The following is a 24,524-nucleotide window of genomic DNA, read 5'->3' as shown; positions in this document are numbered from 1 at the left end:
TTTATCACGCACAGTTAAAAGTATTTGCTTATTCTGAAAACACATGTTATTACTCATATGGAAATTATTTTCAACCATCTTTTATTGTATCAATATATATATTCAAATGTGTGCATGTATATGTGTGTGTATATACATCTACATCTACATGGGGCTTCCCTGCTCAGCTGGTAAAGAATCCGCCTTCTATGCAGGAAATCCCAGTTTGATTCTTGGGTTGGGAAGATCCTGTGGAGAAGGGATAGGCCATCCACTCCAGTATTCTTGGGTTTCCCCGGTGGCTCAGATGGAAAAGAATCCGCCGGCAACACAGGAAACCTGGGTTTGACTCCTGGGTTGCAAAGATGCCCTAGAGGAGGGCATGGCAAACCACTCCAGTATTCTTGCCTGGAGAATCCCATGGACAGAGGAACCTGGTGGGCTACAGTATATATATACATACACACACACACACACACATGTGTGTGTGTGTGTTAATACTGTGTGTTAATACACACACAAACCCACACATGTACGTATGCATTTTACACGGAAAGCTCTTTATGGGCAGGGACCATACTTTATCAAGTATTGGGCACACAGAAGACACCCAGTAAAAATCTAGAAAAGGGTTGAAAGGCTTAAGGAGAGAGAGAAGGGGAATCAGAGACATCAGATATTCCTCTATGGGGCTGGCTAACTCTCTGGACTGGGAGTCTGAACATCTAGGTATTGTCTCAGCTATTCGGTAAACTTGCTGTCTGATGCTGGGAAAGAATGCTACGCACGCTGCATAAATGTCTCCATCTGTGAATCAGTGGCTGCCCCGCGCGGCCTCTAAGGCCTCTGCCCTGCTCTGCAGCTACGCTGATGCAAGCCGTAGGAGAGCACCCAGTGAGTGTGGCCTGGGTGGTCAGAGGCGAGTGTCTGTGTATCACTGGATCTTCCCTCTTCAGGATTCTGGGATCTGGAAACAGCACCAGAAAAAGTGGAAAATGGTGCCACCCCGGCGCGAACGGCTAGTTTGACAGATGGGAGTGATAATTTTGAGCCGTATTACTTTATGATTCTAGAGTGTTAATTTAAATCAGGAACAGCTATTAAAGTTTCTTCAAATGCCTCTTTGGCATTGATAGAGATGATCATTTCCATTTTTTGTTGTTTAATCTCTGCCTGTAATGGGTTATGTGAATAGAATTCCCAGCATCAAAAATAAGGAGAAAGGAAAAGAGGGGACTTTAAGCAAAAAACAGATGATAAGCAGTGTGTGTGGACAAAGCATGCTAAGTGTAGCAGACTGAGAAACGTCTCCCGTGAAAGACGTGCTGCGCTGTGCTTAGCCGCTCAGTCGTGCCCGATTCTTTGTGACCCCATGGACTGTAGCCCGCCAGGGTCCTCTGTCCACGGGGATTCTCCAGGCAAGAATTCTGGAGTGGGCTGCCATGCCCTCCTCCAGGGGAATCTTCCCAACCCAGGGATCGAACCCAGGTCTCCTGCATTGCAGACAGATTCTTTACCGTCTGAGCCATCAGAGAAGCCTTGTCAAATTCCCTGGAAACTGTGAATATTACCTTGTATGGTAAAAGATGTGATTACACTGAGGGTCCTGGGAGAAGAAATTCATCTTGTGTTATTCAGGGGGGCCTTAAAGGCATTCACAAGTGTAGTTTTAAAACAGCAACAGAGGGAGATTAAATACAGACACCCCAAAGAGGAGGTGGCAATGTGACCATGGAGGCAGAGACTGGAGTGATAACAGCCACAAGCCAAGGAAAGCAGGCATCCACCAGACGATGAAGAAAGCAAGAAACAATATTCCTCTAAAGCATCCGGAGTGTGGCCCTGCCAGCACCTAGATTTCGAACTTGTGGCCTCCAGAACGGGGCATCTCTGACGGCTCAGATGGTAAAGAATTTGCCTGCAATGCAGGAGACCTGGGTTTGATCCCTGGGTCAGGAAGAACCATGAAAGAATACATTTCTGTTGTTTTAAGCCACCAATTTGTGGTCATTTGTTATAGAAACCCTAGGAAATTAAAAGACTAAGGAAGTTATACGTTTTTAGTTTTATTTTCTTACCAATTTCTATTTTTATCACACTGGAGCCAGAAAATGTAGCTTGTGAGAATTTCACTTTTTTGAATAATATGTGAAAAATCATATGGGAAAACTGGTTTTTGCTCATATAGTTACCCAACTACCAGTAGTTCTTCATGTATAGTGATGACTCTCACTTCTGGGCCTGCATGCCTGCTGTCTCTCTGCTTGGAATGCCCTCTCATCTCTTTCTCTTCCTAGTTCTGTCTTCCGACTAAGCCTCTTTTACTTTCTAGGCTCATCTGGAATATCACTTCCTTCAAGGCTTGACTACACTTCTCACTCTGGGTTAATTATTCCTCCTCAGTGTTCCCACAAGGCTTCCCTGGTGGCTCAGTGGTAAAGAACCCACCTGCCAATGCAGGAGATGTGGGTTCAATCCCTGGGTCAGGAAGATCTCCTGGAGAAGGAAATGACAACCCACTCCTGTATTCTTGCCTGGGAAATCCCATGGACAGAGGAGGCTGGCGGGCTACAGTCCATGGGGTGGCAAAGAAATGGACATGACTTAGTAACTAAACAACAACAAACAACAGTGTCCCCATAATGCCTTGTATGTCTCCAGTTTATCCTTTTCTGCTCTTCATTATCATGACTTATCATGTATCTGCCTGTGTCCTCCACTAAGCTGTTAGCTTCTTCAGGGCATAGTTCATGTTTCTCATCTTTCTATCCCAAATCCTAACATACTTCCATGGTTTATTTAACCATCAGTTGATGTTGACCGAATGTCAACTATGCCAGAAACTGTGTATGGCCACACATGATGTGTCTTTAACAAATGTTTGAAAAGCAAGGAATGAATGAAGCTATGCCAATGTTTTAAGTGAAGAAAATAAAATATATTGGCATCAGAAATGGCTGGAAAATGCAAACGAATAGGAAAACAATTTCTATTTCCCTTGACTGTATCTTCTGCAGTGAGGCTGCATGCAAACCTCCACGTCGGGCACCGGAGTGAGACACTTACACCACGTCCCCTGCATAATGTCGAATTCGAAAATCTCGATCGAACTCCAGGATCTTGTCTGAGGCGCAGAGCTAAGGAATCAAGAAGGAAGGAGATGATCTTGAAAACAGACATTTTCACTTTCCTAAAAATATATTCCAACTTAATAGGAGAGAATAATCAGGTCACAAATCATGATATCATTATGAATGAAGTCCCAGTGTGTGAGGCTTTATTTAATTTGGTAAATGTGGTAAAGATTGAGAACTTTTTCCCCCGAAGTGCACAGAGCCAGACTGCATTTCCTGGCCACCTTGGTGACTGGAAATGGCCGGGTGACCAAGCTCTGGACAATGGAAGGTGAGTGTGAGGGGATAAGGTTCTTTAAGGTCAAAGCTGGTAAGAAGTGGGTGAGTCTCCTCTGTACTTTCTCCTCACCTCCCACTAGTTGGATGCAGAGAAGGATAGTCCTGAGGGGATGGAAGAGCCTGAAGATGGGAGAAGCCTGGGACCCTGGGAGAGAAACAGACTTCTGCTATCTATGACACTTAAATCTCGGCTGTTAACACAGCCCAGCCAACCTGGACTGGTAGAGCCTCTCTCTCCTCCATGTCCCACTTAAAGAAGACCATTTTGAGGACTTGCCATCTTCTAAGCATGGATATCTCATTCAATACTCACAACTGATATTTAAACTAAGGATTATGGATTCTCTTTTACATACATGAAAACTAAGCCTCAAACAGGTTAGGTAACTGGTCCAAGGTCCTGCAGCTGATAAACGGCAGCTCTAGGAAGAACTCTTGGGACCAAGTGCCATGTCTGTACTCTGCTATGTGTATATCAGCCTGGCTCACCCGTCTTCTGCTAAGCCAGGACTCCAGGTCTACCACTTCACAGAAGATCAACCTTCTGCAGCTGCTTCTCACTGAAGAGGACCTCTCTGAGAAGGCAGTTTTTATATAGCCCTGGATCTCTGTAAGTTTCTGCAATTTCCTTATTACAGAAGAACCTAGATTCTTTGACCACCCTGTAAAGGATCACTTGATATCCTTTAGGTTCAAAAGCAGATGTTTAAGAGTCCATAACTATTGGGACTTCCCTGGCGGTCCAGTGGTTAAAACTTCACTTTCCAATGCAGGAGTTGTGGGTTTGATCTCTGGTTGGGGAGCTAAGATTCCACAGTGCCTCACAGCCAAAAAAACAAAACATAAAACAGAAGCAATATCAAGACTTTAAAAATGGTAAACATTAAAAAAAAAAATCCATACGCATTGAGTATGGTTATGTACAAACATCACTTGGCTTGTCATGTTAGATAACAAACAACCCCAACCAGGATGGTGGGTTCTCTGTGGATGTAGACTGTTAAGGGAATAATTAGTCTATTAATTCAACAAATTAATAATTACAGGAAGTTAGAGTCAGACTTCTGAGATTGCAGTCTTGTCTCTACCATCTATATGCTCTCTTTCCTTCAGTAATCACTTATTGCAGAGTGGTTCTAGAGGTTAAGCCAACTATGGAGAACAAAACATCTAACATTCAGAGGGGTCTCTGAAATATTTAATTCCTCTCTCCTTCCCTCACTTATCAACCACTTTTACAAAACTGTTCTCCTTATAAAACTCCCAAAGGAAAAGGACTCAAGAGACATCGTATACTAATTGAACATTCTTACATTTCCATACTGCAAAGTCTTAACTGATCTAAACATGGAACTTTTAGATTTTTCTTTACTTTTTTAAAAAAATAATAAAACCCATTTATCATTCAACTTTACATGTTAACAATACTTTTAACAGTAATCTTATAGTTTATTGGAACATCTGTCTGCCTCTGCATGATAACTTTAATGCATGACAAACAATTTAGCCAGAAACCTCTTCTTTAACCTGCCAATAAAAGTAATTAATCATTAGTAACCAATAATGAATGAAAATACCTGCTGTGACATACAGGATAAGAGCATTTATTTAACGGAAAGGCTCACAGTGATGAAAATATCCTGACAGCTTGGTTATTTCATTTCTTTCCTTCATTAGGCAAAAATCCCAGAAAAGAACACACAAAAAATTTCCATCTCAAGATTTGTCTGAGAGATGCTGCTGCTGAGGGAGAAAGAAGCCACCTGGCCTGAGAGTTGGGAGAACCTGGGCTCCCACATTAAAGGGAAGAAAAGAACATTTCCATCTTCACGGATAAATTACTATTTAGCCGATCAAGTCAGTAGTTACTGCTTAAAAGTACTGCATGAACAGCTTCGACTTGAAATATCTGGCTGATACATTCAGGTACATAAATGGCCAAGGTGAAACATAACAAAATGAAGTGATTTCTCATGTGAGAATCATAGGTGTTTATCTAATCATACGGAGAGTTGCCTGTTTTATAGTTCAGAATTCAATATTTCCTAAAATTTATTTGCTATGATCATGACCAATCCAATTCGATTTGATACACAAGGATTGTCTACCATCTGGTAGACATAATACGAGGCGAATCTCCAAAATCTGAATTATGATTATAAAGGACATTTTTACCCAGCCCCTCAGAGATGGGACATTTGCCCCTGTCATTGTGCCATTTCTGAAAGCATCACTCTAAATTATTCATGTGGCTTCTAACTTTGCTTACTGTTCTGTCCCCAGCTGTCATGATTGTATCTGGAAAACGAGAGGCACTTATTCAGTGTTTGTGTTATAAACAGGAAATGACTGGAGGAATAACTCTAGCTGGAACCCTAATGTCAAAGATCAGACTATAGGGACTTTCCTGGTGGTCCAGAGGTTAAGACTCCGTGCTTCCAATGCAGGGGGTGCAGGTTCAATACCTAGTCGGGAAACTAGATTCCACATGCCACGCAGTGCGACCGAATGTGAAAATTAAAACAAAGATAAGATCATAGTATCTGAAAGCCAACTTAGAGCAGGCTACAAGTTAGTCTTCAATAATAGACCAAGGAGAATGTTTTAGAAATAAACTGATCTAAAATAAGTATCAGCCAGTAATCTATTTCTTGATGATTTGTGCCTTCTCTAGTTAACTGTGGAATCTTACTGTTCTGATTACATAATGTCAAAAGAGACAAAGTTAGAATATAGATTTATTCATACTAAAAAATGGCAGTGCGTCACAGATTTACATGGAATTATGGAGGAGCAGAAACGTTTGCCCCTTTCTTCACGGAAGTGAAGAAGAACAAGGCCTGTTTTTCCTTCAGCTTATGGTTGCTAGACAAGCCTGTATTTATAGGGAACACCTGGGGATGATGGTGTGTCTCTCCTAGGACAAATATCATGGCAAACATACTATATGCAAGGCATAGCACAAAGGTATGATCACCGCAACTTCCACCAGTTATCATAGAAACATGATCGGTTTGTAACATTTTTAGAATGTGAAAAATAGGGAGTTAAAAAGGACACCCATTTAAGGAATTAGTTTCCTTGTAACATGAGAATTTCAGCTAGAATTTCTCGTTTTCAAGAAAGTCACATAGTCTGAAGAGCTAGAGCGGAGCACACATACTATATTTTTATAACAGGATTACAGTAAAAAGTCAAGGACAAAAGCTATTTTCAGTGCCATAATTATCAGATGCAGGAGCAAAATTCTAGCACATGAACAAGGTCTCTGTACCTATTGGTTATAAATGACATCATGCTTTCTAAAGAACTGTGTTCATTTTTCCTTTCTAGCAAATTGAGTAGTCTAGAGCGCCCTCTCCTGGACATTATGATTTTTATCAATCACATCATCCCATAAAGAAGGCTGAGCACCAACGAATTAATGCTTTTGAACTGTGGTGCTGAAGAAGACTCTTGAGAGTCCCTTGGACAACAAGGAGATGAAATCAGTTGATCCTAAAGGAAATCAACCCTGAATATTCACTGAAAGAACTGATGCTGAAGCTACTTTGGCCACCTGATGCGAAGGGCTGACTCATTAGAAAAGACCCTGATGCTGGGAAAGATTGAAAGCAGGAGAAGGGGATGACAGAAGATGATATGGTTGGATGGCATCACTGACTCAATGGACATGAGTTTGAGCAAGCTCTGGGAGATAGTGAAGGACAGGGAATCCTGGCGTGCTGCAGTCCATTGGGTCATAAAGAGTTGGACTTGACTAAACAACAACATCATCATCCCAATAAACCAGAGAGGCAGAACTTATCCACAGCAATAAATCATTTCAGGGATGTTTGGCCTTTCATACTCATGTGGACGTTCTTGTACCCCAACATAAAAATTCATTTGATTCTGCCAAACAATGAGCAAAATCATACGGATCACAATGAGAGGACGTTCTCATTATACACGGTACCTTGCGGCTGGAAAAATGACCGTGTTTGCCCAGTTTACTGTTAAGTGCTTCTAGGAACATCTCATCAGTGACTTTGCCAACGTTCATGCAGGCGTCATCGAGGATGGCAATGATCCCCTTGTGCTGCTGCTCCACCAGGTCCACGATGATCTGATTGTTGAAGTAATCGATCTGGAGGACACAGCAAAGAGCCAGTTACCAACAGAATGGTGACCAGGTGCAACACCAGTGCCTCCACATGTATCAGGAGTTCAAGTCACTTTGATGTCAGATATGTAAATCACATTTCATGAGGCTTCCCTGGTGGCTCAGATGGTAAAGAATCTGCCTGCAATGCAGGAGACCTGGGTTCAGTCCCTGGGTTGGGAAGATCCCCTGGAGAAGGAAATGACAACCCACTCCAGTGTTCCTGCCTGGAGAATCCCCTGGACAGAGGAGCCTGGCGGGCTACAGTCCATGGGGTCACAAAGAGTGGGACATGACTGAGCGATTAACACTTTTGATGCTAAAATGAGTACACGTTCTAACAGAGGTTTTTTAACAGATGTATTTATTGACTTTGTATCATAGAACATTTTGTCTTGGGAGTTCCCTGGTGGTTTAGTGGTTAGGATTTGGCACTTCTCACTGCCGTGGCCCTGGTTCAGTTCCTGGTCAGGGAACTGAGATCACACGGGCTGCACAGCTTGGTCAAGATTTTTTAAAAATTGCCTTAAATGAACACAGCAAGTCCCCTACAAATGAACGAGTTTCATTCTCACAGTGTGATTGTAAGACCAATAAAGTTAACCGAGGTTAACACAGCTAACACAATCGGCTATATAGTACTGTACTATAATAGGTTTATAATATTCTTCACATAAATAATACACACATTAAAAAATGAACAAACACAAAAAATAAACATTTTGCATCTTATAGTACAGTACCTTGAAAGTAGAGTAGTACAATAGCTGGCACACAGGGGCTGGTGTGAACGTTTGCATTTTTAAAAGTCTGCAACCTGAAGGTTTGTATGTAGGGGACTTACTGTACAGCTCAAGGTGAAAAGTATAAAGTAGATAATGTTTCTTCCTTCACTAAGTCTTCTTTTAATCCTGTCTTCATACCTGGCACCTAACCTTACTCTCCATACACTCAATCCCTTCATCTCTTGGCTGTTAATCTCAAGACCCATATTCCACTGTGCTGTGCTAAGCCACTCAGTCGTGTCCCAACTCTTTGTGACCCCATGGACTGTGATCCACCAGGCTCCTCTGCCCATGGGGAGTCTCCAGGCTAGAATACTGGAGTGGGTTGCCATGCCCTCCTCCAGGGCATTTTCCCAAGCCAGGGATCGAACCCAGGTCTCCCGCACTGCAGGTGGATTCTTTACCATCTGAGCTACCAGGGAAGCCCCCCTATTCCACTAGATGCCCACAAATAACCTGGAAGTATTACTTTATACCTAACTTGATGGTTAAGGTGTTACATAGAACTTGCATTTTTAGTTACATGACCCTGGCTGACCAAAATGTCAGAGTGTCTCCTCCAGTTTCTCAAAAGTTAAAAAGCATATACGGATCTAACAGAGTTTTTCAGGGTCCAATATAAAAAATTTAATTATGAGATAATAAGGATCCATAAAGGGTAAGAATACACTTTTCATTTGCTTCCACAAGCTGAAAAAAAGTTATAAACAACTTCTGAATCTTTCTCTACTTCAAGACATACAAGGTATGTATCATAATCCTCTTCTACACCTGTTTCTTCCGATGAAATTGTGAAAGTGTTAGTCACTCAGCTGTGTCCAACTCTTTGCAACCCCATAGACTGTAGCCCACCAGGCTCTTCTGGCCATGGAGTTTTCTAGGCAAGAATACTGGAGTGGGTTGCCATTTCCTCCTCCAGGGGCTCTTCTTAATCCAGGAATCGAACCCAGGTCTGCACTGCAGGCAGATTCTTTATTGGCTGAGCCACCAGGGAAGCCTGTTTATTCTGACAGCCTGCAGCATATTTATCACCACACTCAGAGAGAAAGCATACATGGGCCTGACTCAGGCAAGCTGTGCATCACGTGAAGATGGGCAGTCTATACACTTTAATCTTGTGTGTTGATGTGTCCCAGATCATTCAGGAGGCACCTGATCTGAGAGTTGTCTCCATTACCCTCTCTAAAATGGACACACTCACAATAGACGATTACTATGGCTCATGGACCCCTGTTCAATGGTATTTAAAAATCCCAGGGCTCATGCCAGCTGTGGTTTTCAACTCCATCTCTAGTTTTCCAAGCCCTCCTCTGTATTCCATGAACTCAAAGTCTGCAAACTGGGTGGCTTTTACTTTTTTTATATTTTTCTGATTTGTCTAAATCAGTGATACTCAGTGGAGTGTGACTTCCCCCGGAACCCCTAGGGCATCTGGCAATGTCTGGAGACATTTTTGACAGTCATGACTAGTGGAATGCAACTGGCATCCAGGAGGCGGCCAGGATGCTGCTAAACGTCCTACGACGCACAGGACAGGCTTGGTACAAAATGTTAGTACAGAGACAGATCAGCCCTGGTCTAAGTGTTTACTTCTATTGTGAGTACTTTATTACATTTCTCACCAGGGAAAAAAGTTATTTGTATCTTTGGAAAAAATATTCTTAAAATGTTCAAAAAGTAGGAACTCTATATTCATCAACATAGCTGAAATCTTAGACTTTGCAACTGTGGAATTAAAGACTAAGTCTTTTGTCCTAAGAACAAAAGAATTAAGTTTCCCAAATTCCAGCGGGCTATCTACAAGTAATTAGTCTTTGCTGAAGAGTTCAGTAGCTTTTGGGTCACAATTTAATGCTGCTTTAAGCATTGCCTAAAATTACGGTTTTCCAATCAGGTTCTTCCAGCAACCTGGCATTCCCAAGAGGTTTCTTAGGGGATGCAAGAGACAAAGAGATGGGATCGAGTTTTTACCTTTTATTTATTTTAAATAATTTTTCCTGCAGTATAGTTGATTTACAATGCTGTGTTACTTTCTGATGTACCACAGAGCACATCAGTTGGATGTGTGTCAGTCACTCAGTTGGGTGTGACTCTCTGCAACCCCATGGACTGGAGCCCGCTATGCTCCTCAGTCCATGGAATTCTCCAGGCAAGAATGAACACTGGAGTGGGTTGCCATGACCTTCTCCAGGGGATCTTCCCAACCTAGGGATTGAACTTGCATCTCTTATATCTCCTGCACTGGCAGGCGGGTTCTTTATCACTGGTACCACCTGGGAAGCCAAAGTAAATCCGTTACATATACACATATGTTCACTCATTTTTAGATTCTTTTCCCATATAGATCATTACAGGGTACTGAATAGAGTTCCCTGTGCCACACAGTAGGTCCTTATTAGTTATCTGTTTTATATACAGTAGTGTGTCTTCGGTGCTAGAGAAGATTCTTGAAAGTCCCTTGGACTGCAAGGAGATCAAACCAGTCAATACTAAAGGAAATCCACCCTGAATATTCACTGGAAGGACTGATGCTAAAGCTCCAGCACTTTGGCCACTTGATGCGAAGAGCCAACTTCTTAGAAAAGACACTGATGCTGGGAAAGATTGAGGGCAAGGCGAGAAGGCGACAACAAAGAATGAAATGGCTGGGTGGTATCACCAAGTCAATGGACATGAGTTTGAGAAGACGCCAGGAGATAGTGAAGGACAGGGAAGCCTGGCGTGCTGCAGTGCAAAGAGTCGGACACGACTTATCGACTGAATGACAACAAATGTGTCTATGTCAGTAAGTTGGGGGTTTTTAAAGGAAATACTTGCCCAGAATAGGGATTCTAATTTGGGCATTCGGCCTGTCCTCAGTAACTGTTACCCTTGAGAGAGTCTTCTGCTTCCTCTAGGACATATTTCTCTTGGTTTATTTCACTAAGAATTGTTTTAAAGGGCTTTTTTCTCCCTTTTCATATGTTTGGAATAGCCTCCTGCCATTGTTGACTTTTCCCTGTATCAACTATGCCTGTGGAATTTGATGTTCTGATTGTTAAAGGATATTTTTGACCCGTATCTCTGAACCACATCTGAATAACAAGTTTTATGATTAAATTTGTTATAAAAACCTAAACACCAGTTATAATTGTGTATTATGAGAAACAGATTCAGTCTATGAAAGTTGCATATTAACTTAATTGAATTACATGTTAAATATGTGATGAGAATTCACTCTTTAAATCAAAACTATAGGCAATCCTATTAGAAAGCAATAATACATCCTTGGTTTATTTGTAAATAGGCAATATTTACACTAACATATTTGAACAAAATTTTTTATGGTATTCTAATATATAACACAATGGAAGGCAAAGAAGCAATTTAAAGCAGGAAAGCTAGTTATTATACCACATATATACATATATAAGATATATAATATGTAATTATACACCATATATATGTATGTTTCCAGTATTTACTTTTCCTGAATCAGAGGAGATAGAAAGTAAGAAGCTGGGAAGGAATATAAAAGTAATTTGAATACAGCATTTCAAATAGGCTTTTACTGCTTACACTGAGTATCAGAAAACAAATATGGACTTCATTGTCTACACTTGGCAAAAGGATAAACACAGAAATAAAAGGAAACTCAGAAGTTTTTGAATTTTTTAAGTCTGTTCTCAAAATTGTTTTATAATAAAAATTTCAAAGAAAATTACAAAGTCCCATTTCGATCATGAGCAGGAAGTCTAACGGTCATGGTTTTACCTGTGATCTGTGGGACTGTACCCTGCATCAATCAAACTGTCTGCCTACATCTTATCGGACTAGTGACAAAGACAAAGTTCTCAGAGAGCCCGGAGAGGAGAGGGGGAAACTGACATGTGACACAGCGGAGACTAAACAGAAATCAAAGTTATCACAGCTGTTTTCATGCACTGGTTTCAGGGAATATGAACTTCATTAACCAAAGACAACAAAGTGCCACTGAGTTTACTAAGCAGAGGAAGAAAAAAGAGGAATAAGAGCAAAAAAAGAGAAGGAAGGAAGGAGAAGAAACTCTACTAGGAAGCCAAGTTCTGTCCATTGAAGGCAAAAGCTGCTGCTATGAATAACTAATAAAGGATGCTAAAGTCAAACAGACAGATGTGAACCAAAAAGCCATGTGTTCTTATGGGACAGCATAGACAACTGGTTCAATATCCTATGATAAACCATAAAGGGAAAGGATATTTTAAAAAATGTACACATATATGTATGACTGAATCACTTTGCTCTATAGCAGAAATTAACACAACATTGTAAATCAACTATACTTCAATGTAAAATATTTCTTTTCTATCGATATAAGATGATGAACATTCACTAAACTCATTGTGGTAATCATTTCATGATGTGCGTTAAGTCAAATTGCTCTACTGTACAATTCAAACTTACACAGTGCATGCGAACGTGTTCAGTAGCTAAGTCGGGTCTGACTCTTTGTGACCCCATGGACTGTAGCCCACCAGGCTCCTCTGGCCCTGAAATTTTCCAGGCAAGAATACTGGAGTGGGTTGACATTTTCTCCTCCAAAACTTATACAGTGCTATATGTCAATTATACCTCAATAAAATTAGAAAGAAAAAACAAAACAGAAAAAAACCTACGGGCTATCAGCCATCAGGTGAACATAAGTTTACTGATTTTAATTCAGCCTTTTCTGGGTCCCAAACAGAGAGCTGATCAAATTAGAGAAACCCCACCTGTCAACCCTGAAAATGAATTGTATGTACATACCCCAAAAGGAAAGCTAAGGGTGCTGTGTTTCAAGCACCCAAGGAGATCAGCCGACCCCTAGGATGCTAGAAGTTGGCTTTATCATGAAACCACTCACGTGCTTCCAGGGGATTCCTTCCCGCTGGTACTCCTCCTGTTCTTGCTTCAGGACCAGCTGAATAAACAGCTGCTGGAGCTTCTCGTTGCAGTAATTGATGCAGAATTGCTCAAAGCTGCAAGAAAAAGAATCAGGCTCAAACAAATTTAAAAAAAAAACAACAACAAAACAATACGGTTTTTAGTATCTGCTCCAGTTTACCTGTTGTTGTCGAAGATTTCAAAGCCATAGATATCCAAGACACCAATAACAGTGTTCTTCCCATGGATGGTGGTGTCTGAGTTCTTGACCTCAATAATATCATTGATGCGGGAAACAATCCAACAGAAAAGGCGCTCGTATATGGCCTGTGATGAAAATGACCATGTAAATTCTTGCACGTTGGAAATGAGTTATCTGTTTGGATTTTTTAAAAAATTTTATTCATTCATTTATCTTGACTGTTCTGGCTCTTTGTTGCTGTGCGGGCTCTTCTCTAGTTGCAAGGAATGGGGGCTAGTCTTTGCTGAGACGTGTGGGCTTCTCATTGCAGAGCCCCCCGGCCCCACCCCACCTCACTGTGGCACAAGGGCCCTAGGGCGCATGGGTTTCAGTAGTTGCGGCAGGTGAGCTCAACAGTTGCAGCTTCCAAGCTCTAGAGAACAGGCTCTATAGTTGTGGAACACTAGCCCAGTTGCTCCACGGCATTTGGGATCCTCCCAGACCAGGGATCGAACCCACGTCTCCTGCAATGGCAGGTGGAGTCTTATCCACTGTGCCACTAGCGAAGCCCCGGATTTGTGATGTTTTAAATTTCTATTGACCTTCTCCTTACCATTTAGCATAGCTGTTAACCCTTTAAGCTGAAAAATGAGAAATGAAGACCATTTTCTAAAAAACTACATGACGTTTGCATGACGTTTGGATCTTGGTTATTATTGGTCACTATGTGAGCTATTTTCAACAAAATTCCTTAGGTGTGTTTCTGTGACCTGGTAATACCAATAAGTTGCTTACTAACTTGTATAAGTCACTTTGATGTTTTATTTTAATCTTATCAACTATAAAAAGCAGAAAACCAACAAGTTCTATATTCTATGGATTCTAAATGCATAAACATTGATTTATAATGCTAAATAAAGATCTAAACCAAAAGGACAGCATTTCAAATTCCTTGAGGATCAAATACACATTCAGTGCCCAAGGACACACACACCAACACGTGAGGACAAAGGCTCCACACACTTGCACACATTCACATCCTAATACAAACGTGTCCTGCAACGTCATGTCTGCAGAAAGTCTTTCCTTAATATGTCCCTCCAGATTCCCACTCTCTTCACCTATACACGTCCATATGCATGACCTCCACTCTTCACCTCCTCTTCCAGCCACTCCAGTCTTCATTTTCTCTCATGAGTCCACTGAAATGGCTCACCAAGGACCCCAAGCACGTCTCTGTGGACACTTTCTCATACCTCTCTGTGGACATTTTACCTGGATACTCAGCAACACTCAACCCAGTTTCCCACTCTTGCCTTGAAACTTTCTGCCCTCTGATTCATGACATCACACTGTCTTAACGTGCCTCACCGGCTGTTCCCTTGGTGACCTTTAGTAGGTCTTCCTTGTTGTTGCTCAGTCACTAAGTTGTGACCAACTCTGCGACCCCATGGACTGCAGCACGCCAGGCTCCTCTGTGGTCCACTATCTCTTGAGTTTGCTCAAATTCACATCATCAGACAGTGGTGCTATCTAACCATCTCCTCTACCTGACCCCTAAAAGCTGGAGCTCCTCCTGGTCCCCTTCCCTTCTCTCCCTATCTCCTCTTTGCTGTGTCATTTCATACAACAATAAAGAACAGTGACATGACGTTTCCCCCCAAAAGTACCACCTGAATGCAGGCTCTCCTCTGAGCTCCAGGTCCCGTGCCTGACTGCCTACCTGGCAGCATATCTGGGATGTCTCACGGCTGTCTCAAACTTATGTCTCGTCTGGACTGCTGATCTTCTCACTCCCCCAAACTGTTCCTTCTTATCGTTTAGCCACTAAGCCATGTGCAACTCTTCTACAATTCCGTGGACTGTAGCCCGCCAGGCTCCTCTGCCCATAGGGATTTCCCAGGCAAGAACACTAGAGTGGGTTGCCATTTCCTTCTCCAGAGGATCTTTCCCAACCAGGGATTGAACCCGAGTTTCCTGCTTGGCAGGCGGATTCTTGACCGCCAAGCCACCCTACTTCTAACCACGAATAACTAGAAACAGAAACTCAGGGCTTCATTAGACATTTGGTACCAGAGCCTCACAGGGCCAACAGGACACCGATTAACACCGCACCTTGGCGAAGGCGTCCCTCCCGTAGCTGGCTTCCTGTTCGCTGTGCTGCTTGTCGATGATGTCGCGGCCCGTGGCCACTGTCCGGTAGAGGAGGGCTTTCTCCACCATGTCCGTCTTGGTGGACAGCAATTCCGCGATGACAGATACAAGCTTGCCGTCTTCAATCAGAGTGGTGTCACCATCCACTACAAACTTTAAATTTCCCTATATCAGAAGAGAAAGACCAAGACACACCATTTCCAATGAGATTTTGAAAAACCATGTCAGGGAAAGATTTGCCAGTGTGAGAGAATTCCCTTGTCTGTAGCACCGATCTTCCTAAATACGTTAATATCTCAACACATAAAAATCGGGTGCTTCATCCATTTCGTCCTTCTCCAGACACTCATCTATCTTTCAATTTTCAGTGTATGGTTCTGATGGATGGAAATTTTATATTTTTATGTAGTCAAATCTGAGTCATCTGCTTCAGGGTTTCTCTTTCTTTGGTGTCATGCGTAGATCATTCCAACTCTGAAGATTTTATGAATATTTAATAGACTTTTCTATTCCTTTTACAGTTTTTTCCCTCATATTTAAGCCTTGAGTCCAGCCAGAAGGTATGTCAGTATAAAGTAAGAATCTAACTTTATTTTTTCAGGTGATTACTTGCTCCAAAACCATTAACTGAATAGTCTAAGCTTTTCCTCCTGATTTGAAATATAACCATTATTACACGTTAATTTCCACCAATTTTTTGGGTCTATTTATATTCTACTCATTCAAGAAACAATACATACATGTTAGCCAGCTACTAACTAATTAACCAGCACATGAACTAACCTGTTGATTAATCTGGTGCTGAATTTATGCAGCAAGTTTTAAAGCACTGTGGCTTTTACTAGCATTTTTTCTTTTTTTTTGACAGGAAATAGCATTTATTGGTGAGCGTGATTAAGGAGGGAACAGAGCTGATGCTCATGAGTGCAGGACCCACCATTTGTCCAGGGACCACAATTAGGGATGTATTTGACCCCACAGCCGTCCGGGATGAGTCGCTTTTCTGCCACCATGTTCTCAAATTCATCCACATTGAACTTGGTAAATCCCCACTTCTTGGAGATGTGGATCTTCTGATGGCCAGGGAACTTGAACTTGGCCCAGCAGATGGCTTCAATCACATGCTCCTTGTTCTGCAGCTTGGTGTTGATGGACATTATGACCTGGCCAATGTGGACCCTGGCCACTGTGCCCTGGTGCTTTCCAAAGGCACCGCACATACCTGTCTGGAGTCTAGATTGAGAAACAGCAGGCCAGTCATGAATGCCCACTAGGAAGAATTGTCTCCAAGGTCCATTAGGGCTATCTGTATAGGCAACAGGTTGCATACACTACCAAGGAGGCTGCTGTTTGCAGCCATTGCACACTGGGACCCCATGGGGAAAAGAGCACAGTCGGCTTAATTGGCTGCAAATCCTATTTTTTTTTTTTCATTTATTTTTATTAGTTGGAGGCTAATTACTTTACAATATTGTAGTGGTTTTTGTCATACATTGACATGAATTAGCCATGGATTTACATGTATTCCCCACCCTGATCCCCCCTTCCACCTCCCTCTCTACCCGATCCCTCTGGGTCTTCCCAGTGCACCAGGCCCAAGCACTTGTCTCATGCACCCAACCTGGGCTGGTGATCTGTTTCACCCTAGATAATACACATGTTTCGATGCTGTTCTCTCGAAACATCCCACCCTCGCCTTCTCCCACAGAGTCCAAAAGTCTGTTCTGTACATCTGTGTCTCTTTGTCTGTTTTGCATATAGGGTTATCATTACCATCTTTCTAAATTCCATATATATGTGTTAGTATGCTGTAATGTTCTTTATCTTTCTGGCTTATTTCACTCTGTATAATGGGCTCCAGTTTCATCCATCTCATTAGAACTGATTCAAATGAATTCTTTTAAATGGCTGAGTAATATTCCATGGTGTATATGTACCACAGCTTCCTTATCCATTCATCTGCTGATGGGCATCTAGGTTGCTTCCATGTGCTGGCTATTATAAACAGTGCTGCGATGAACATTGGGGTGCATGTGTCTCTTTCAGATCTGGTTTCCTCGGTGTGTATGCCCAGAAGTGGGATTGCTGGGTCATATGGCAGTTCTATTTCCAGTTTTTTAAGGAATCTCCACACTCTTCTCCATAGCGGCTGTACTAGTTTGCATTCCCACCAACAGTGTAAGAGGGTTCTCTTTCCTCCACACCCTCTCCAGCATTTATTGCTTGTAGACTTTTGGATAGCAGCCATTCTGACTGGCGTGTAATGGTACCTCAATGAGGTTTTGATTTGCATTTCTCTGATAATGAGTGATGTTGAGCATCTTTTCATGTGTTTGTTAGCCATCTGTATGTCTTCTTTGGAGAAATGTCTGTTTAGATCTTTGGCCCATTTTTTGATTGGGTCATTTATTTTTCTGGAATTGAGCTGCAGGAGTTGCTTGTATGTTTTTGAGATTAATCCTTTGTCTGTTTCTTCATTTGCTATTATTTTCTCCCAATCTGAGGGCTGTCTTTTCACCTTACTTATAGTTTCCTTTGTTGTGCAAAAGCTTTTAAGTTTCATTAGGTCCCATTTGTTTATTTTTGCTTTTATTTCCAATATTCTGGGAGGTGGGTCATAGAGGATCTTGCTGTGATTTATGTATGAGAGTGTTTTGCCTATGTTCTCCTCTAGGAGTTTTATAATTTCTGGTCTTACATTCAGATCTTTAATCCATTTTGAGTTTATTTTTGTGTATGGTGTTAGAAAGTGTTCTAGTTTCATTCTTTTACAAGTGGTTGACCAGTTTTCCCAGCACCACTTGTTAAAGAGGTTGTCTTTTTTCCATTGTATATCCTTGCCTCCTTTGTCAAAGATAAGGTGTCCGTAGGTTCGTGGATTTATCTCTGGGCTTTCTATTTTGTTCCATTGATCTATATTTCTGTCTTTGTGCCAGTACCATACTGTCTTGATGACTGTGGCTTTCTAGTATAGTCTGAAGTCAGGCAGGTTTTTTCCTCCAGTTCCATTCTTCTTTCTCAAGATTACTTTGGCTATTCGAGGTTTTTTGTATTTCCATACAAATTGTGAAATTCTTTGGTCTAGTTCTGTGAAAAATACCGTTGGTAGCTTAATAGGGATTGCATTGAATCCATAGATTGCTTTGGGTAGTATAGCCATTTTGACAATATTGATTCTTTCAATCCATAAACACGGTATGTTTCTCCATCTGTTTGTGTCCTCTGATTTCTTTCATCAGTGTTTTATAGTTTTCTATGTATAGGTCTTTTGTTTCTTTAGGTAGATATACTCCTAAGTATTTTATTCTTTTTGTTGCAATGGTGAATGGTATTGTTTCCTTAATTTCCCTTTCTGTTTTCTCATTGTTAGTGTATAGGAATGCAAGGGATTTCTGTGTGTTAATTTTATATCCTGCAACTTTACTATATTCGTTGATTAGCTCTAGTAATTTTCTGGTAGAGTCTTTAGGGTTTTCTATGTAGAGGATCATGTCATCTGCAAACAGTGAGAGTTTCACTTCTTCTTTTCCTATCTGGATTCCTTTTACTTCTTTTTCTGCTCTGATTGCTGTGGCCAAAACTTCCAAAACTATGTTGAATAGTAGTGGTGAGAGTGGGCACCCTTGTCTTGTTCCTGTTTTTAGGGGAAATGCTTTCAATTTTTCACCATTAAGGGTAATGCTTGCTGTGGGTTTGTCATCTATAGCTTTTATTATGTTGAGGTATGTTCCTTCTATTCCTGCTTTCTGCAGAGTTTTAATCATAAATGGGTGTTGAATTTTGTCAAAGGCTTTCTCTGCATCTATTGAGATAATCATATGGTTTTTATCTTTCAATTTGTTAATGTGGTGTATTACATTGATTGATTTGTGGATATTAAAGAATCCTTGCATTCCTAGCATAAAGCCCACTTGGTCATGGTGTATGATTTTTTTAGTATGTTGTTGGATTCTGATTGCTAGAATTTTGTTAAGGATTTTTGCATCTATGTTCATCAGTGATACTGGCCTGTAGTTTTCTTTTTTTGTGGCATCTTTGTCTGGTTTTGGAACTGGGTGATGATGGCCTCATAGAATGAGTTTGGAAGTTTACCTTCTGCAATTTTCTGGAAGAGTTTGAGTAAGATAGGTGTTAGCTCTTCTCTAAATTTTTGGTAGAATTCAGCTGTGAAGCCATCTGGTCCTGGGCTTTTGTTTGCTGGAAGATTTCTGATTATAATTTTGATTTCCTTGCTTATGATGGGTCTGTTAAGATCTTCTATTTCTTTCTGGTTCAGTTTTGGAAAGTTATACTTTTCTAAGAATTTGTCCATTTCTTCCAAGTTGTCCATTTTATTGGCATAGAGCTGCTGGTAGTAGTCTCTTATGATCCTTTGCATTTCAGTGTTGTCTGTTGTGATCTCTCCATTTTCATTTCTAATTTTGTTAATTTGGTTCTTCTCCCTTTGTTCCTTAATGAGTCTTGCTAATGGTTTGTCAATTTTGTTTATTTAAAAAAAAAACAAAACAGCTTTTAGCTTTGTTGATTTTTGCTATGGTCTCTTTAGTTTCTTTTGCATTTATTTCTGCCCTAATTTTTAAGATTTCTTTCCTTCTACTAACCCTGGGGTTCTTCATTTCTTCCTTCTCTAGTTGCTTTAGGTGTAGAGTTAGGTTATTTATTTGACTTTTTTCTTCTTTCTTGAGATAAGCCTGTAATGCTATGAACCTTCCCCTTAGCACTGCTTTTACAGTGTCCCATAGGTTTTGGGTTGTTGTGTTTTCATTTTCATTCATTTCTATGCATATTTTGATTTCTTCTATGATTTGTTGGTTATTCAGAAGCATGTTATTTGGCCTCCATATGTTTGAATTTTTAATAATTTTTTTCCCTGTAGTTGAGATCTAATCTTACTGCACTGTGGTCAGAAAAGATGACTGGAATGATTTCAATTTTTTTTGAATTTACCAAGACCAGATTTATGGCCCAGGATGTGATCTATTCTGGAGAAGGTTCTGTGTGCACTTGAGAAAAAGGTGAAATTGATTGTTTTGGGGTGAAATGTCCTATAGCTATCAATGAGGTCTAGCTGGTCCATTGTGTCATTTAAAGTTTGTGTTTCCTTGTTAATTTTCTGTTTAGTTGATTATTCATAGTTGTGAGTGGGGTATTAAAGTCTCCCACTATTATTGTGTTACTATTAATCTCCTCTTTCATACTCATTAGTGTTTGCCTTACATATTGTGGTGCTCCTATGTTGGGTGCATATATATTTATAATTGTTATATCTTCTTCTTGGATTGATCCTTTGATCATTATGTAGTGTCCTTCTTTGTCTCTTTTCACAGCCTTTATTTGAAAGTCTACTTTATCTGATATGAGTATTGTGACTCCTGCTTTCTTTTGGTCTCCATCTGTGTGAAATATTTTTTTCCAGCCCTTCACTTTTAGTCTGTATGTGTCCCTTGTTTTGAGGTGGGTCTCTTGTAGACAGCATATATAGGGGTCTTGTTTTTGTATCCATTCAGCCAGTCTTTGTCTTTTGGTTAGGGCATTCAACCCATTTACATTTAAGGTAATTATTGATAGGTATGGTCCCGTTGCCATTTACTTTGTTGATTTGGGTTCACATTTATACAACCTTTCTGTGTTTCCTGTCTACAGAAGATCCTTTAGCATTTGTTGAAGAGCTGGTTTGGTGGTGGTGAATTCTCTCAGCTTTTGCTTGTCTGTAAAGCTTTTGAATTCTCCTTCATATCTGAATGAGATCCTTGCTGGGTACAGTAATCTAGGTTGCAGGTTATTCTCTTTCATTACTTTAAGTATGTCCTGCCATTCCCTTCTGGTCTGGAGGGTTTCTATTGATAGATCAGCTGTTATCCTTATGGGAATCCCTTTGTATGTTATTTGTTGTTTCTCCCTTGCTGCTTTTAATATTTGTTCTTTGTGTTTGATCTTTGTTAATTTGATTAACATGTGTCTTGGGGTGTTTCACCTTGGGTTTATCCTGTTTGGGACTCTCTGGGTTTCTTGGACTTGGGTGGCTATTTCCTTCCCCATTTTAGGGAAGTTTTCAGCTATTATCTCCTCGAGTATTTTCTCATGGCCTTTCTTTTTGTCTTCTTCTTCTGGGACTCCTATGATTCGAATGTTGGGGCGTTTCACATTGTCCCAGAGGTCCCTGAGGTTGTCCTCATTTCTTTTGATCCTTTTTTCTTTTTTCCTCTCTGCTTCATTTGTTTCCACCATTTTATCTTCTACCTCACTTATCCTATCTTCTGTCTCCGTTATTCTACTCTTGCTTCCCTCCAGAGTGTTTTTGATCTCATTTATTGCATTATTCATTTTTAATTGACTCTTTTTTATGTCTTCTAGGTCTTTATTAAACATTTCTTGCATCTTCTCAATCTTTGTCTCCAGGCTATTTATCTGTAAGTCTATTTTGTTTTCAAGATTTTGGATCATTTTTATTATCATTATTCTAAATTATTTTTCAGGTAGATTCCCTATCTCCCTTTTATTTGACTTGGTGGGCATTTTTCATGTTCCTTTACCTGTTGGGTATTTCTCTGCTTTTTCATCTTGTTTGGATTGCTGTGTCTGGAGTGGGCTTTCTGTATTCTGGAGGTCTGTGGTTCCTTTTTTTGTGGAGGTTTCACCCAGTGGGTGGGGTTGGACGATTGGCTTGTCAAGGTTTCCTGGTTAGGGAAGCTTGTGTTGGTGTTCTGGTGCATGGAACTGGATTTCTTCTCTCTGGAGTGCAATGGAGTGTCCAGTAATGAGTTTTGAGATGGGTCTATGTGTTAGGTGTGACTTTGGGCACCCTGTATGTTGACACTCAGGGCTATGTTCCTGCATTGCTGGAGAATTTGCGTGGTATGCCTTGCTCTGAAACTTACTGGCTCTTGGGTGGTGGTTGGTTTCAGTGTAGGTATGGAGGCTTTTGGATGGTCTCTTATTACTTAATGTTCCGTGTAGTCAGGAGTTTTCTGGTGTTCTCAGGTTTTGGGCTTAAGTCTCCTGCCTCTGGATTTCAGTTTTATTCTTCCAGTAGTCTCAAGACTTCTCCAACTATACAGCACTGATAATAAAACTTCTAGGTTAATGGTGAAAAGATTCTCCCCTGTGAGGGACACCCAGAGAGGTTCACAGAGTTACATGAAGAAGAGTAGAGGGAGGAGGGAGATAGAGATGAGCAGGAGGAGAAAAGGGGGGACTCAAGAGGAGAGAGACAGATCTACGTAGTTGTCTGTTCCCAGAGTGTTCTCCATAGCCCAGACACCCACAAAGGTTCACAGAATTGGATTGGGAAGAGAAGGGGAAAGGAGGAAATAGAGGTGTTCTGAGGTAGAAAACAGAGAGTCAAGATTGGGAGAGAGTAATCAACACACTCCTGAATAAAAATGGGAACTGAATATTGGATTCTTAAATGTCCACAATTTATATCATATACTGAAAAACAAAGATTAAAAATCTAGAGTAGAGGTTAGACTCTTAAAAATACAATATTAAAACCAAAAACACAAAAAATTTTAGAAATATATAAGGAGTTTGGCTTAAAAATAGGGCTTTGCTCTTTTTTTTTTGCAACGTTATAGTGAAATGAAAATGAAAATTAAGGAGTAGTAGAGGAGTAATAGAGGACTTTAAAAGAAAATAAGAGAAAAAAAAACAAGAAAAAAATTTTTTTCCTAATTAAAAAAATTGTAAAAATATGTGAAAATGAAAGTTAAGGAATAATGGGGGAGTAATAGGGAATTTTAAAAGAAAATAAAAGAGAAAAAATAAAGAAGAAAAGGAAAGAAAAAGAAAGGTAAAAATATATCTAGGAATTTCTCTGGAGCTGTTGCGGTCAGTGTGGGTTCAGTTCAGTTTCAGATAGCTCCTCGTTCCAGCTTACACTTCTCGATATCTACATGCCCCTTCTGGTGTAGTCAGCATTACCTACAGGGATTTTAATCTGTTGCACCGGTCCCTTCTGAAGCGGTTCCCTTTGTTTATTTGGCTTGTTTGCCGGTCTCTTCAGTGTCTAATTTCCGCCCTGACACAGGTGGGCGGAGGTGGTCTCTTGTTCAGGTTCACTAGTTTTGTCGCGCTGCGGGGAGGGAGGGGTGCTGCTTTCCCCGTCTACACTGCCCAGGCTCCCGGCTGCTCTATATGGAGCGGGCCCTGCGTTGCATGCGGTCCCAGTTTTCGGGTACTCCACAAAAGCGCGGACTCGGTTGCGCCTGCGCTTTGTGCCTTCCCCAGCCCGAGCAGCTCAGGCAGCCAGGAGCTTGAACGGCGCACTCTCCCTGGGTGCGGTGCGCCTTCTCCCCTCCGTGGCCCCAGCCTCATTTTCCGCCAGTGCCGGGGGTGCGTGCGCCTTGTGTTTAGCCATGACCCTCCCAGTGGATGTCGACCATCCAGAATCTCAGGAAGTCTTTGGTTAGAAACTGGAGGCCTGTTTGCAGTGTGGTAGGGGATGCCGTCTTTGGGGCCGAGTTTTCCCCTTTCCCCTCCCCCCTGCCTCCGGTGGGACTGGGCCGGTCCGCAGCCAGCTAGCTCTTCTCTGGACTTGCTCGGTCCCTTTGTTCTGTGAACGGCTGGCAGTGTGTTCGGGCACGTTAATTTTCTCTCTCTCTTTTGCTGTCCCACAGTTTAAGTTGGTATCTCACAAAAGCTCCCTCCGATTGCCCTCAGGGCACTCAGGCCCGCTCCTCTCCGTTCCGCCCCCACTTGCTGGTGGCGGATGCGGGCGTCTGGGGTACTTTTCTGCTGGGAGTTGCTTTTAGGCACATAATCTGTAGGTTTTATTTATTTTTCCTCCCAGTTAGGTTGCGCTCCGATATTCGAAAACTTCCCCCAGGCCCGCCAGTGCGAGGGTTTCCTGGTGTTTGGAAACTTCCTCTATCACGACTCCCTTCCCGGGACGGGTCTCCGTCCCTAGCTCTTTTGTCTCTCTTTTTATCTTTTATATTTTGTCCTACCTCCTTTTGAAGACAGTGGGCTGCTTTTCTGGGCGCCTG

The 24,524-nt window shown here is 41.4% G+C and overlaps 1 protein-coding gene, 1 non-coding gene and 1 pseudogene across 2 annotated transcripts in view; all 3 read right to left on the bottom strand.

Annotated features, from left to right (window-relative positions):
• MYO1D (myosin ID) overlaps window positions 1-24,524 on the bottom strand; it is a 363,713-nt gene that overhangs the window by 224,870 nt on the left and 114,319 nt on the right. Inside the window, exons 8-12 of the mRNA XM_061142813.1 lie at window positions 15,499-15,702; window positions 13,384-13,529; window positions 13,183-13,297; window positions 7,351-7,521; window positions 3,046-3,116 (exon numbers count right to left, since the gene is read on the bottom strand). Of these exons, the coding sequence (XP_060998796.1) occupies window positions 3,046-3,116; window positions 7,351-7,521; window positions 13,183-13,297; window positions 13,384-13,529; window positions 15,499-15,702 (707 nt within the window). The remainder of the gene's footprint in view (window positions 1-3,045; window positions 3,117-7,350; window positions 7,522-13,182; window positions 13,298-13,383; window positions 13,530-15,498; window positions 15,703-24,524) is intronic.
• On the bottom strand, window positions 16,032-17,020 carry LOC133056927 (large ribosomal subunit protein uL16-like; annotated as a pseudogene).
• On the bottom strand, window positions 16,816-16,950 carry LOC133058141 (small nucleolar RNA SNORA70). The gene has a single exon (XR_009693250.1). It is a non-coding gene; the product is annotated as a small nucleolar RNA SNORA70 (small nucleolar RNA).

Source organism: Dama dama, chromosome 5 (genome assembly GCF_033118175.1).
Source record: "Dama dama isolate Ldn47 chromosome 5, ASM3311817v1, whole genome shotgun sequence".
Lineage (NCBI taxonomy): Eukaryota > Metazoa > Chordata > Mammalia > Artiodactyla > Cervidae > Dama > Dama dama.
The sequence above is the reverse complement of the archived record's forward strand: the minus strand, read 5'-3'. Positions and strand labels throughout refer to the sequence as shown.